Source organism: Hipposideros armiger, unplaced genomic scaffold (assembly GCF_001890085.2).
Source record: "Hipposideros armiger isolate ML-2016 unplaced genomic scaffold, ASM189008v1 scaffold_335, whole genome shotgun sequence".
Classification (NCBI taxonomy): Eukaryota; Metazoa; Chordata; class Mammalia; order Chiroptera; family Hipposideridae; genus Hipposideros; species Hipposideros armiger.
The window spans coordinates 267730-284132 of record NW_017731685.1 but is presented as its reverse complement, the minus strand read 5'-3'; the positions used below and the strand labels follow the sequence as shown (position 1 = coordinate 284132).

General features: G+C 39.4%; 1 protein-coding gene across 6 annotated transcripts in view; it reads left to right on the top strand.

Moving 5' to 3' along the window:
* Window positions 1–16403, top strand: part of CFAP95 (cilia and flagella associated protein 95) — a 126311-nt gene that overhangs the window by 63874 nt on the left and 46034 nt on the right. For all 6 annotated transcript variants that reach the window (XM_019661080.1, XM_019661079.1, XM_019661082.1 and 3 more), the window contains one exon: window positions 2479–2536. In XM_019661080.1, coding sequence (XP_019516625.1) covers window positions 2479–2536 — 58 coding nt within the window. The remainder of the gene's footprint in view (window positions 1–2478; window positions 2537–16403) is intronic.

Below are 16403 nucleotides of genomic sequence, written 5' to 3'. Positions count from 1 at the left end.
GGATGTATGTAGAAATTTGGATTTAAGGAACCCAAGGACCTGGGAATGTTTTACAATTTTCCCCTATGACAGTGGAATTGTCATTTTATCTTTATGATTCTGTTGTTTTTTGCCTTAAAATTCTATGTGTTCTTTGGTTTATTGGCTTAGGATTTTTATATTGTCTTGGTGACTTTTTCCTTTAACCAGTAGGTAATGATTAGTAAATCTTTATAACTAATAATTTTTTACTCAAAGTCAATTACATATGATATAAGAACACTAACTTGCTTTTGGTTAATATTTGTGGGATATATCTTTTTATATTCTTTTCTAACTTTATTTGAAAATAATTTTATTTTAGTTATAAAAGCACAGAGTTGGACTACATAATAAAATTTGATGTTCAATTTAAGTCTGAGAAAATACTTTCACTAATGGGTTTAAACCCTTTACTTTCATTGCAATTGCAAAGATATTTAATTTTATTTTTATGATTTTAATTTGTCGAGTGAGCAGAAAGGACTTTACTCTCCCTTTTATTCTCCCTTCCTGCTTTCTATTAGCTTGGTCTTTTTTTAAAAATCCTTTTTGCTAGTTTGAAAGTTATACTTCTAATTTTTGGTTTTTTACTTGCCAGTACTCAAACTTGAGCATTCATCAAAATCACCTAAAGGGCTTCTTAAAACACAGATTGCTGGGCCCCACCCTTGGAGTTGCTAATTCAGGAGATCTGGGGTGGGTCCCAAGTATAGTCATGTGCTGCTTAATGACAGGGGTATGCTCTGAGAAATGCATCATTAGGCAATTTCGTCATTGTTTGAACATGGTAGAGTGTACTTACACAAACCTAGATGGCAGAGCCTATTACACACTTGGGCTGTATGGTGTATATAGCCTGTTGCTCCTAGGTTATAGGCCTAGAGTGCAAGCCTGTTACTGTACAAAACAGCATGAGGTTAAATCAAGCACAAGAGAAAATGATACAATCAAAAGACATGGTAAACATGAGATATATATGAGTGTGTTGCCAGCATTAACACAGCATACTGTTATACAGCAAACTTTTTTTTTTTTAGTAGAAAGGGTACACTCTAAAATAGTGATAAAAAGTATAGTATTGTCATGGACTCATGCAGAAACCAGTAGCATAGTCATTTATTATCATTATCAAGTATTATGCACTGTATGTAATTGTATGTGCTCTACTTGTGTACAGCCAGCAGTGCATACGTTTGTTTATACCAGCATCCCCATAAGCATGTGAGTAATACATGTGCTACGACATTAGGTGATAGGAGTGTTTCAGCTCCATTATACTCTCACAGGACCACTGTCGCATATTTGGTCCATTATAGACTGAAACTCCATTACGAGGCACATGACTGGACTTGTGTTTCTAACAAGTTCCCAGTTAGCGCTAATGCTGCTACTCTGGAAACCACACCTTGAAAGCCTGTCAGGAATTGTTCGTTACCACCAGGTACATATTAGCAGCTGTACCCAATAACCATGCTGAGTTGGACTTTCTTGTTATTTTGGAATTCTTTTACACGCCCACTAGCCATCGTTAAAAGGTTTAAATTTCCTTGTATCCAATATTTTTAGGTGTGCAATTCTGAGAGGAGTTTCTTTGACCATCTAGTCCCATGATATTGCCAGGAACAGAAGTAGGTCTTTAATTTTTCATAGGAGAATAATTGTTCCCCCACCCTGAGTTCCAAACAGAGAGAAACCTCCTTGCAAGTTTCCCTGGACTGGAAACTGGAGGATTTTTTGGGGGGTGGGGTGGGGTGGAGGGGGTTCTTTCATGTGGAGATACAGTACCGACTCCTAGTTGTAAGTAGGACTTTCGCTCTTTGCCTTCTGTGAACCCACTCAAGAACATGTCTTCTGCCCTTGATATGAGGTTCAAACTCCAGTCCCTGTACATGGGACACGTGCGTATGGCTTCCCATTCTAATGAGTACACTCTTCTAGCACCTCAGGGCTTCCCTTTTGATCTTGGCTGTGCCTGGACACTTGGGGGAAGGTAGGCTGTATTTCCCCCTGCATTTCTATGTGTTTAACGGAATGCAGGTTGGGGAAGCTCTGTTATCTCAGTCTTCCTGGTTGTTTTCTATTATCTTTTCAGTTGTCGTCTAGGAGAGAACATGGGGCTTTGGATCAAATAGGTTTGAGAGGCAGAAAGTGGGTGGTAAAGAGAACTGCAAAAGTCTGGTATGGACCTGAGCTCAGGAACTTGGGATTGGTGGCATATCTTTAGCACAGGAGACTAGCAGGTGGAGCTGAATGGGAAGTAATGAAGGAAGAGAATGCTGCTGGCAGGGGTTAGCATTGTAGACAAAGCCTGGGACACTGGTGGGCTTTTACATTTTTATGTGGGCCACTCCTCAAAATGTTTTTATTTCATGTAAAATATATACCACTAAAATTGTAAAGTATCTTTCCTTTGGAAGTCATTCTTTTCTCAACTATCAACTTATCCATCCCTCTTAGGTATGAATTGACAACATATGCTGAATACTACACTCCACCATATGATTATCAGCCACTTGTAAGTATAAGAGGGCTGAAAAGCCATATTCTAATACTTGTTTATGTACTTAAAATGATTCTTTACATCTAATAAAGAGTCAAGCTTGGGAAGCAGGGACAAATTGTTGAAATTTATGATGTTTTATATTTATTCAGCAATATTAGCTATTTGTGGGAGTCAATGGAATGTTTTATGGTTATGGTTTATTTTTGAATGTTTATAGATTTCAGGGAGAAAATATTGCAGTGTCAGAAATATGTTAGTTACTTTCTCCCTCACTTTGTTTTATTATCCCTGTCCCTGAATACAACTTATCTGGAATAAGAACTTACTTTTCTATTCATTTGTATTGCATTGACACATAAAAGTCAGTGGCTTAATTTAGCTCTGGGAAATGTGTATGTTGATAAAACATGTCCATTTGACAACTTTAATATACTTTTACTTAAAAAATTAAACAACAGGAACAAAACGAGTTTGCATCCTACCTATTAGGCTTATTCTAGAAAACTTAACCAGTGCAATAGATAAGAGATTTGATTATTGAACAAGAGAAGAAAATATTTATCTTTATTTTCAGATAGTATGATTATGATTATCTTTATAGGAGAACCAAGTTATTAAACTGAGAAGGAATTAGCATGAATAAGTCAAGTGGTTAAATACAAAATAAGCATATCAAAGAGTATCTTTCCTTCATATCAGCACTAACTGGTTAGTAAACTATAAAAGAATAAAAGAAAAAGTATACAAATTGCTATAGCAACACAGATTTAAAATACTTTCATGAGGAAAAGTCTATCAATAAAGATCAACAGGGAAGATATAGTAGTTTGTCTCCAAAGATGGCAGACCTTCCTGTTTGCACAGGCTACTTTCCCAGCAAGATTTGAATGTTTCTCCAACTTTTTTTTTAAAGATTTTATTGGGGAATCGGGGAAGGGGAACAGACAAGTTGCTGTCCTTTTGTTCTTCAGTATAGTTGTGGAGGATGTTGCTTCACTGGCCCATGTTGGTATTATCATTGCAATCCTCCCAGGTGAGGCAGTTGCTCGCCCACCATTGGATGGCTGCTCACAGTGGCTCACAGCAGCTTACCAAAGCTCACAGCTGCTGCCGGCCAGCCCCACTGCAGCCCACACCGATGCCGGCGACTCACGGCAGCCCAGCTCCAGGTCGAGCTGTTGTTCACCATCTTAGCTGTAGAGGGTGCAGCATCACTGGCCCTCACATGTGGGATCTGAACCAGGGCCCTGCTGCTCAGAGCTGGTGTCCCAAGCCAACTCCTAACCAACGTGCCACTCTGCCGGCCCTCTCCACCTTTTGAATCTGGGCTGTCAGGTCCTCGATTTGATCAATAGAATACGGCAAAAGTGACCTTTGGCCAGATATAGGCTTAGCTTTTAAGAAGACTGCTTCCAACTCTTAGAGCTCTGAGCCACCATGTAAGAAATCCAGGTGATTGTGCTAGAGGGAGAGGCCATGAAAAGAAACACTACTGAACTTGACTTATGATCGAGGAAGACATCTTGGACATCCAGCCTATGTGAGCCTGGACTCCAACTCTAGCTGCCATCTGACTACAACCCATGAGAGTTCCAAGAAGATAATCAATTGTTGTTTGTAGCCTTTATTTATTTATTTATTTATTTATTTATTTATTTATTTATTTATTTATTTTGGGTATATATCCAAGAGATAACTGGGACAGAAATCTCAAATAAAAGGGATAACTACCATTTTATAGGACTCGAAAACTAAATTAATTATAAATTAAATTTATAAATTTTATACTCAGTGGGGTGAAGATAGGGTGAAATTATATATATGTGTGTATATACATATATATATATATTTATATTTTTTTAATTTTTAATTTTTAATTACAGTTGACATTCAATATTATATTAGTTTCAGGTAGACAGCATAGTGGTTAAGATATTTATATAATTTATGAGTGATTCCCACCAATAAGTCTAGTACCCACCTGGCACCATACAAAGTTATTATAGCATTATTGACTATATTTCCTATGGTGTACTTTACATCCCTGTGACTATTTTGTAACTACCAGTTTGTACTTCTTAATCCCTTTACCTTGCACACTCAACCCTCCAACCCCCCTTGAAATTGGTTCTTTTCCCTGTTGTCAGGCAAATTGTTAATTGTTTTACTTTTTCTGGAAAGGAATTTGGCAGTATGTATCAAGATACTATTTGATCTAGTAATTCTCCTTCTAAGAAATTTCCCCCCCCCAAAAATAACTTAAACTAGGAATAAAATTTATGTCCAAAGATACTCATCATTGGATTATTTATAATGGCAAAACTTGGAAAGTACCTAATATTTTACTATTAGAAATAGTACTAATTAAATAATATGATGAACTATATGTATCTTTTGTAACATCCATAGATAGTGTCTTAATAAATCTTCACTAAAGGTTAAGAAAAACATTAGGATACAAAATTGAATGCATATTTTATCTAAATTATATAAAAATGTAGAGAAAAATACTGAAAAAACTGTCAAAATGCTAGTAATGTTGGTCATTGAATTGTGAAATTGTAGGTGATTTTCTTCATCTTTACACTTTTTAGCATGATCATTTATAATAAGAAAAACCGCAAGAAACAACTTATTATATTTAAATGATTCAGGCCCATTTTATGTATATATATATATATGGAATTTGGCTCCATCTCTAAACAAAAGGAAGTAGAAGACACATAATTAAAAACTCACAAAGATTTGAAGGACTAATTTCCCCCTAGGCAGAAATATAAAGAATGTGGGATGTATTCTCATAGTGCATAAATCTTTAGTTACTGTGTTATATATTTATGGTTTTAATTTTTTCAGCATTATTTCTAATATTTCTTCATTGCTTGTTTCCATATTAACAGCATAGCCATGGCAGTTGTTTGGCTTTGTTTAGAGTTTTTGTTGGTTTTTTTGTTGGTTGTTTTTTTAAAAATATTTTTATTGAGGAATTGGGGGATGGGAACAGTGCTGGGGAACTCGGGGAAGGGGAACAGGCAAGTTGCTGTCATTTTTTGTTCTTCAGTCTAGTTGTGGAGGACGTTGCTTCACTGGCCCAAGTTGGCACCATCATTGCGCTCTTCATTGGGCGAGGCAGATCAGTTGCCGGCTTCTGGTCGGCCGCTCACTGTGGCTGCTGGCTGCTTACGGTGGCTGCTGGCTACACACGGTGGCTGCTGGCTACACACGGTGGCTGCTGGCTACACACGGTGGCTGCTGGCTACACACGGTAGCCTATGGCAACCTACTGCCACAGGGGCTGCAGCCTACGCCATTGCCGGCGACTCACAGCAGCACAGTTCCAGGTCGAGCTGCTGTTCAGCATCTTAGCTGTGGAGGGCAATGTCACTGGCCCTCATATGTGGGATCCGAACCTGGGCCCTCTGGCGTCCCAAACCAGTTCTTAACCATCGCGCCACTCGGCCGGCCCCTAGAGTTTTGTTCATTCACTTCCAACTTCCATACTAATGTAATTGATTTTGAGACATGTTCCTGGAACTTTTTCTAGCACCCCCATTTAATGAATGCTTGCATGACACTGTTGTAGGATACAAAAATTATCTTAAATTATAAGTGGATAGCTAAATAACAGCAGAATAGTGACTGAAGTTATCATGTACATAAACAAGTGTATATACTTCATAAAATACTGACAAATGAAGCAGAACATTTTTTTTACTTACTAGATGCTTCATCATTTGGCCTTAGCATATAGTTCACCATTCACTCAGTCTACCACCTTTGCAATTATACAATTATGGATGAAATCTTAAACTATTTGGATTAATATTATTTCAAATTTTGTGCATGAATTGAGACTATTAATTTTTATATTATGGTCTCTTGTATTTGCTTAATTCATATTTGCATGAAGTGGGACAGCATTATAGGGTGATTAAAGGGAGTACAAGTTATCACACCATACCTCTAGATTTAAGTAAGGAAATACAGAGTATTAGAAAGCTGTGAAATCATTTCCAAGGAGAGAAGTGGAAGAGAACTGCATGGTACTTCTTCAGAACTCCGCCTCCTATGCTGGGTGTTTATTATGGCTCATCCCAATTTCAGTGAAAGCTTTTAAAAGCTTCCCCATCTTTCTCCCAAAGAACCAAAATAGAGGACAAGTTGCAGAGAAAGTAGGTTAGAAAACTGGTCCAAGGCTGGCTATTTGCAGCCTTTAGGACAGGGGACAAGTAAGTTGAGAATAATGGTGGAGAATCCACTGAACACACTCAGGCTGAGTAAGGAAAAGAATTAGTTCAGGCAGCGACTAGCAAAGTCAGGAAGTTGAAGGGCCAAGGAAATGAAAATGTTGAGAGAAAAAGAGCAGCAAGCGTGGCAGTAGTGAAGGAACGAGGGAGCCGGAAGAATTGGAGGTGATGAGCAAAGGGGATGTACTGGAATTCATTGGGATTTCAGAGGTAAGACAATTCTGGGGAATGACAGAGTCCAGGATGTGGCCATCGGATGAGTTTCTACAGTGGAATCAAAGCCATTGACTTGAGGAAGAGAGAAAATGGTAAGACTGTTGGCATGCTTCTAAATATAGATGTTGGAAATCAGCCTACAAGACAGCAGGAAAGAAGGGTGGGGCCAAAGACTGAGTCAGATGACCAAGCCCTCGCTGACCTTTGGGGAGCACTTCAGAGGTTAATGGCTCCTTCCAGCCATGCAGCTGCTATTCGGGTACATCTGGTTGGTCAGTGTCATGTGTGAAGTACCATTTTGTTTTCTAAAATAGTGCTGCCTATTGAATTATCTTTGCAGGCATATGAGTTACCTTTGAATGAAAAAAAGTGTTGCATATCCTAGTTCATTCAAGGGTAGAAAGCTGGGGAAGTTTTTCTTAGAGAATTATGTTTTAAAGTTGGCATGATTCCAAATTGACCACATGGGGTCCATCCAGTGTTTCACAGTAGAGAAAAAAGAGGCTGCACCTGCTTAAAAAATATTCCCAGTAACAGTAGGATCTCTATGTACTGGTATTGATACAGCGTTGTTAATATACTGATATTTCTGTGCTATTAGCAATTAGCTGTGGCCTTGAGACCCTCAGAATCCTACCACGAGCAGCCCCAGCCCCTCCCCCGGACTCCCTGGACCCAGGACTGCATGATGACTTTCCTGGGTCCTAAGCACTTTTGCCTTCATGGGCTCCTTTTCCATTAAAAACAAACCAACAACTATATGTTTTATAACTGCATTGGTATAAAGAAAAACATAACCCAAGTTGGATTATATTTGCTTTTTGGATTTAAAAACTTATTAAAGAAATATACTTTTAGAGTATATTTCTCATTGGCATTTTGTAACAATTACCCATCTTTTCTCCCTTTCTTTATACTGACTCCTTGGCTATTTTCGACTATGTTATTGTATTCTACGGTCATGTTATGTGACCCTGTTATTGTTAACACTCTTGAAATTATTACCAATAAACAAATAAGTGTTTTTACACAAAACGAAAGCATATAACACTCTTTTTTTTCCTGTGAAGTACTTTTGGACTTCTATACCCTATTTTAAGCAAAATGTTCTGTATAATAGGTGCCATTGGTTTCTGCTGTGAGATGTTTATGGATGTTGTATTACCGGCATCATTTTCTGGCTTAGCTATGAGTTTCTATCATTTAATAGAATTAGTTTCCCAGTGGCATCTGCATTTTTTTATTGTGTGAAAATATGCATAATATAAAATTTACCATTTTAATCCTTTTTTAGTGGACAATTTAGTGGTTTAAGTATCTTCACACTGTTATACTCATTTTTTAAAATTCTGATTTTCTAAAAGAAATGAAAACATTTTTGTCAGCCCTCAAAAGTCCTGTGGGTACAGGTGCTGGGCTTCCTGTGCCGTGTGGCTGAGTGGGCCCTGCCTGCACCACCTGGATGCTTCACACCTTTCTGACCAGGGCCTTCTGGGACTTGCTCAGTCTGATTGGCTGGTGCTGGAGTGATTGACAAATACTTTGAGTATCATCCCAGACCAAAGTGCAGCTTGGCTATTAATCAGAAGTGTGCAGCATCATTAGAAGGCCCTTATTGTTCAAGCACGCTCATTCACATGAAGGAAAACACCCCCCCCCCACCCCACCACCTGAAATTGCCTTTAGTTTTCTGCCTCCTAAGAAGGGATGTCTACCAGGGACCTTAAAAAGAAGACAAGGGAAAGAATGACTTGCTGGGACAGAAAGCAAATCTGGAATAGGGTGGGGACTCTCTGCGAAGTGTCACTTGTCTGAACTAAATTGGCTTTCAGTTCCCACCTCTGCAATTTCCGTATAGACAGCCCTTTATTGTGAGTGGTGCGTGTGTGTGTGTGTGTGTGTGTGTGTGTGTGTGTGTGTGTGTAAGTCTAGAATAAAGTTTGATTTTGCCAAACTTCTACCTAGGAAATTAAGGCTCAACTTTAACTAGGTATTGTTCCAGTATTCATGATGTGTCTTCATGACTTTTATTTCAGTTCTACTTTTCTTTGTTCTGCATCTTAATATAGCTGCTATTTAGTTTTCTCCTTTTTTTTTTGTCCTGCTTATGTTCTGACTCAATATATACTAACAAAAGAATAATGAACATTTGTTAAATATGCTTGTTTGTCTTATTATGTAGTATTAACTGAAACAAATGAGAAGAGAGTTTTAGATTTTTCTGCAAATGAGGTAGTGGTGTGGGGTGAAGTTGGAGCAGGGGGAAGGGGTCATGTGGTTAACCTAGTAACTTTGTATTAATGTCAGTGTGTTCCAAAATGCTGCTGCTAGTTATCTATTGAAATAGCCTTCTATTACTTGGGTTCAGAAGGAGATGGTGACCTTCCTGAAAGATCTCAGTGTGTGCTGTGCTTATGTGTGCTGACCTTGTACATATACATGCAGGCATGATTCTGTAGCTTATAGGCAAACAATTCCCCTTCTGAGGCATCCTGCCAGCACCAAGGGATCATATTTTCTAGGCTCAGCTTCAACCTCAGGATCTACTAGCAGTTGCTCCCACAATTTCCCACTTAATTGGGGTACAATAGGATTTGCCCTATTGATTACTCTCAATAATGTGAGTGGGCATTGTCCAATCAGTTCATGGTAGTCTTAAGAGGAAACATTTGAGGTTTCTTGGAGAAGAAGAAATTCTGTCTCAGTACATGTAATATAGAAATCCTGCCTGAGTTTCCAGCCTTCCATTCATGTGAACCAGTTCCTTTAAACCTCAGTCTCTCTGATTCTTATGCCCTGCCCCTCCATGCCCGCCTCCGCAATCTCCCCAGCTCTCCGGAGAACCTTCACTCATATAAACAGAAGGATATTCATGAGTTCTCTGACTCCCAAATTCTACTGTTTTGTTTTGATTCTCTTTCATTTATCATGCTCCATCCTAGTAGTCATTTATTTATGACCAAGTGATCTTTTTAATTAAGGATTATAGCAGACATTTCATTAGGAAATAAATATTACAACTTCTCCTCATCTTGTGTATCACCAACTGAGAAGTTGTGGGTCTTTGTTCTTAGGAAACTCAGGTTCTTAAGCATTTTTTAGTATTGTGTTCTTTTAGTAGTAAGAACCTTCTTTTTTCTGAAATTAAGCTTTCATCTTATATTGCCTTCTGAAGTTAAGTAACCATGATCTTTTGTTTCTGAGTTAAGTCTCACAGCTCAGTTTTACTTCAGAGAACTTGGAATTGTACGAGATTTCATTTTCTTCTTTTGATTATCTTTAATTTCTACAGTGAACATATTTGACTTTTCTAATGGATAAAACCAAACAAACAAAAAATTTAAATCAAGAGCCCGAAGCCTCAAATTTATACCTAACCACACCATTACAAATATAAAGCAGTAGCAGGTGTCCTCAAATAATGTACTGAAGAATAAGAAAATTTATATTTATTTTTATATAATTGAAGTTATAAGACCAATCAAAATTTGTGCATTAGAAAGAAAAAATTAGTCACTAGCTGAGGTTTAATGTTTTTTTTGATGCTGGCCATTACAAAAGTTTGTGTGATATTAAGTCAGTTTATTTTGTGAAATGTTTGTTTATGTAGATCCCCGCATTTTTCTTTGTGATGAAACCTTACTATGTTGACTGGACTAATTAATGATGCAAATGTTTACATTTATACCCATACCTAAACTTTCTTGCACTTCCCATGACTATTGTCCTTTAGTTGAATACCTTTATTTGTTACAAGTACTTTCCCTTTGTAAAATATTATCAAATAAAAAAGGATAGCAAATGTTTCTTAAATATGTCACAGAATTATATCTAATTAGTTATGTATTTATTATAGTTACCTTTGCCAATTACTCTTAATGTTTATAATGCAATCATCAGGAGAAAACATATCCAGTGAAAATGGAATCGTATTTAAGCAGTGAAGGGAATGAATGAAGGGATCTATTTGGATGCATATCTCCTGTGGTCCCCAGGGCAGATAAAGTAGATTTGGCTGCAGCAGAATTGTTCTCCTCGCACATCTCTCTGCATGCATGCTTAGAAAACAACCCCATTAGGGGAAGACAGGTCTTCAGTCAAGTGCATATCAGTGCTAAAGAAGTTTATGCATGATGTACACCAAAAATAATGAAACAAAATATCACAGCAATCCACTTTTAGGTTTACTTTCATTCCATCCAATGTGACATTCACATTAATAAGCTTGCTGCCTAAAATACCTTTTTAAGAGTAAATGAAGTACCCCAAATGAGCATACTTCTATAGGCATGCTAGGGTAGAATGGTCTTTGCTGTATGAATGCCAGGTGGCTAATAGCTCTCTGTAATGGTGGACACAAGGTTAGTTTGCAGTGACTGATTTCGCCAGGAAACATAACCCATTATGCATTTTTATAGATGATCTGGATGTAGGAATTGAACTACGCTGTCAAATTATCGTATAATATTAAATTAGGCAGAGTTACTGATGTTCCAGAAGGCAGGCCTAAAACTAAAAATGACCTTGAGAAATAACACTATCAAAAATAAAAATAAAAGGTCCTAAAGAAAAAGGATGAAATCAAATAAGAATAACGACGGAACAGTCCCATGGAAGATTGGGAAAAACTGGGTGAGGACTGGGTATATGGTTCACTAAAAAACACCAGTGTCATTTTATTCTGTAAAATGGTTCAGGAGATAATAGTGCTTAGAGTAAGAATATAACATCCAAGGTGTGATGGGGATGGAGTGGGAGGGGCTAGGGACCTAAGAGTAGGATACCATGACTTAAAGGTACACTGAGACATTTTACTGATATAAGTGGTAAAACCTTATTCTGTTTGTCCTTCATAATGAAGGAAGGTCAATCAGGGGCCCCATTCACCAAGAGGACCCTCCTGTAGCATCCTAACCTATCTTTCTATGATATGTTAAAAAGAAGAAAGAAAAAGAGAAGAAAAGGAAGAAGAAAGATCTTAAAGACAGACCTCCCCATGTAATGATTCTCTTGCTGCATCTTTAGGGGTTCCTGCTTCTACAGAGCCAGTAGCCCTCAGTGTCCTTTACCTGACACTCTTTACTTTTCCACCTTTTATCAGGATGTTTCATTTGACTTTGTCAACCCTTCCTTGAAACAGCACACTCAAAGTTGATAAGAGGTTGATTCTTACTGTTGGTTGCGTTTTGTCAGATCTTGCCCTCTGTGGTGCTTCTCTGGAAGTGCGTAGTTGTTGGCTACCAAGCATTCTTTGACCTCCCCCTCCCTTCCGAATCTATGACACTGCAACGCTCTCTCCATATCTTTCCTTCTTTGTCCTTCATTGTTTCTTTATGGATCCAGCCATAGGTGTCCCCAGGATTTCGGCCTCAGAACCCTGCTTCTCTCATTATTCACAATCTCAGAGAATTCATCCACTCCCATTGCTCCCCAACCATCACTTTTTTGGGGGGACATATTTTTATCTAATTTCAAACTGACAGGAAAGTTGCAAGACTAGCACAAAGAGCTCCTACATAACCTTTACCCAGAGTCACCAATTGTTTACCATTTACCTCTAAACTGTTCCCCTTTACCTCTAAATAGTTCAATGTGTATTTCCTAAGAACAAGGACTCATTTATAGCCATGGTAGTTTTCAACCTCAGGAAAACTGAAACAATGTAATTATGTAATCCTCAGTCCATATCCAAATACAATTCATGACTCCAGTAGTGTTCTTTATATCTAGTTTTCCCAGCCAATGGTCACTGCTGTGCTTAGCGCATTGACCTCCCTCCAGGCCATCTGTCCCATACCTTCTAAATAAACATTTCCTACTGAGGTTATCTCTAATTAAAAATGTCTAAAATGTGACTCATCACTTCCTCCTAAAACAAGTTCTCCCCCATCTCTGTGTCTTTTTTATTCTTTTTAATGGTGTGAGACCTCCCCTAGCCATCCAGGCTTGAAGCTGTGGGCCATCTTTGGTTCTTTATCCCAGTTAGCCAGTAGTCCTCTAAGTTCTTCCTGTGAAATGCCTCTCCAGTGTGGCTCCGTATCAGCCATGGAGTGCTGAGGCCCAGCCATTCCACATCTCAGACACATTCTTTCACTTACCCTCATCTACCTGAAGGGCTCAGAAAATGTTAGCAATGATTGTCCCATCTTAAGTGAACTTTGTCAGGACTCAGGCTCCGTGTAATAATACCACGATAATGGACCACACAACAGCAACTTGTGGTAATTCAAAAATCTTTTTCTATACGCAATTTCTAAACACTTCTTCCCACCTCCACTAAACTGATGTTGAACAAACATTTAATTATTATGTTAGGGTGTTGAAAATATAGCAACAGTCTACAACTCACAAAGGCAGAGGAAATGTGTCTGATAACTGGCCTTCTTGTGGAGCCCACCACCAGTGGGAAAACACTAACTTTTCAATCCATTTAAAGCTTAGCCTGATTTCATGATTTAAATATTAATAGTTCTGTAGGAAGTGTTTAATCTCCCTTGAAAAAACTCACTTTCTCAGAGATCCTTCCCCATCCCGTTTGCAGGATAGAGCTAATATAGCAGAATTGAGACTGTCATCTGTTGAAAAGCCTGCTTGCAAGCTTGGTCCTTGGTAGGCATCTGGGAACTTGGCTTTTGGGATAAGATGTCCTAGTAAGAATGGTTTATTGTGCCTAAACTGTGCAAACAGTATGGTTTATGTTGAACACCTGGGAGTCTGGAATTTGGGTATATTTAAGACAGTGGGTGCCTGTGTAACCAGCTCCCCTGAAAAACCTTGATAACTAAGTTTCTGATGAGCTTCCCCAGTAGAGAGCATTTCACAACTCATTGCTGGGGGAACTATGTGCAGCCTGTGTGACTCCCTGGGAGACGACTCTGGGAAGTTTGCACCTGGTTCCCTCCGAACTTCAGCCCATGTGCCTTTTTCTCCCTTTGCTGATTTTGCTCTGTATACATTTGCTCTAATAAATCATAACCATGAGTTCTGTATGTTGAGTCTTGTGAGTCCTCCTAGCAAGTCATTGAACCTAGTAGTGGCCTGAGGAACCCCAACACACCCTGCTTTTCTCCCCTGGCAGATTGCTATTGTCCCCAAATGACTGCAACACGTACTGCCACCCCACATACTCTTACAGTGTGCTTTTGACAGAGAGGCGGAATCTGTGTTACCTCTGCTAGAATCTGGGCGAACTGTGGCTATGGTGGAAGGGATGCTATGTGACTTCTGAGGTTTGGTGACAAAAAGCAATACGGCTTTCTCGTGGTTCTCTTTATGCCATCCTTATTCTCAGAACCCAGTTACCATGCCATGCGGAAGCCCCAGCAGGCATGTGGAGAGAACCTGTGCAGTTGTTCCAGTCAACAGCCCTATCTTGGTCTCACAGCCAGCCAACATCAGCTACCAATCAGCCCCAGCCCTCAAGGCACCCCCAGCTTTCCAGTCTTCCTAGCTGAGGCTCTGGACATTGTGGAGCAAAGAGATGCTGTTTTTGACGTACCCTTTCCAAATTCCTGACTCAAAGAATCTGGAAATGACTACTGTTTTACACTGCTATGGATTGGTAATAGTAACACACAGCAATAGTAACTGCAACTCTCCCTAAGATGGCATCCAGGTATGTGGAGAGAGGGATACGACTTAGCATCTTGATGCCAGAGGGAAGAATAGGGGTGTGTGTGTGTGTGTGTGTGTGTGTGTGATTTTCTGCCTGTTCTAGTCTCCAGGATGATATTCCTAGTCCAGCTGGTTGCTCTTTTCCTTGCTGGCATTAGTGGCTCTGGTCTGTGGACATTGTTATCTGTCAGCCTTTTTCTATTTCTCTCTCTGAGCTTGGTTGGAGCCCTCATAGCATATTTGGGATGGCTCAGCCTCGTTTCCACTATCATAGATATTGTTGACCCGACAGAAACCTTCTGTGACTCCCATTCAGTCCCAGATCCAGTGCTCAGCTCTGCAGCTGAGAGCGGAAGCTCCTCTGCAGACTTGCAGCTCTTCAGGATCTTGTTTATGCCACAAGGTACCAAAAGGGGCTCAGGTGACTCTCAGGGCCTCCCTCTGCCTGACCATACTGCTCTACCAGCCTCGGTATGTGCCCCAGGCCAATGAAAGGGCAGCCTGAGAGGTGGTCTGTTTCAAGCATTCTCATGGGGAAGGGGGGACCAGAAGACCCCTCCCCCCACCATGCCTTTCTGCCATTTTCCTCATTTATCTAATGTGCCTCTCTGCCCAGGTCAAAGGGACTCTGCTTGATTAAACTCCAGGATGGGTAAATTAGGAAATGCATTGGCTGTTTCTGCTATCCTGCCTTTCTTTTCCCTTCTTCTTCCTACAACTCACCAGGCACTCTTCCTTAGCTCCCTACTTTTCATGTCAACTCTTGTTTATGCCTTATTGGCAAAGGAAGTTTTTTCTACACATTTGGAAAACTCTCTGTGTGGTCTGCTTCTTCCAGGTTTGGTTACTGATATTCTAAAGTCCTCAAGACTGTGAGTTGGATTGTAAGGCATGTGTGTGTATATCTGGGTGCCCATGATCCAGTCAAGCTGACACAAAAAATTCGCCATCACACCGGTTGATACTCACTCCTCATTCCTCTCCCTGCGCCCATCTTCTAAAAAGCTACTTTCTGTCTCCGTGGACTCGCCTGTTTTAGACATTTCATATAAGGAATTATACAATGTGTAGTGTTTTGGTTTCGCTTCTTTCACTTAGCATAATGTTTTCAAGGTTCATCTAGGCTATAGCACTGATCAGTATTTTATTACTTTTATTGCTCAATAATATTTCATTGTGTGGATAGACCACATTTTGTTTATCCATCCATTAAGTGATGACATGTGAGTTGTTCAGATCCGATTCTAATCATAGTTCCTGAATCCAGTCCTCTCCACTTTCAGTCTTTAGTGCCTCCTACTGCCAGGATCCTCTTCCTAAAACATCACATTTAATCTTGTCACTTACCTCATCAAAATGAACTGTCCTCTCTGCCAAGGAGATGCTAAACAAACATCCAGACCTTGCACTGGAAGCTCTCTTCAGTTTGACTGCAGCTGGGGTAGGAATGAACAGATCCTGCCTCCTTCTGAGAAGGCACTTGGGCCATTGATGCGCAGATCTCAGTTAACGAGCGTCTATTTGACCCCAAACCGACCAACCAATGACAAAAAGCAAAAGTCCAAACATATATAGAAAGTGACATGGACATTATGTAACTTTAGGATTTTATTGTTTATATTTCTTTTCATCTCTTAATTATTAAGAATTTCATGTGAGTCCTAGAGGGATAATGGGTCTTATAGTCAGTTGGTTAGTTTGAAGTTCTGGCTGAGTCACTTAATATTGGTAGTCTTTAAATTCTCCCCTCCTGTGATTTTAAGCAAATCATCTTTTCTTTTATGTAAAGTAGGGGTAGTAAT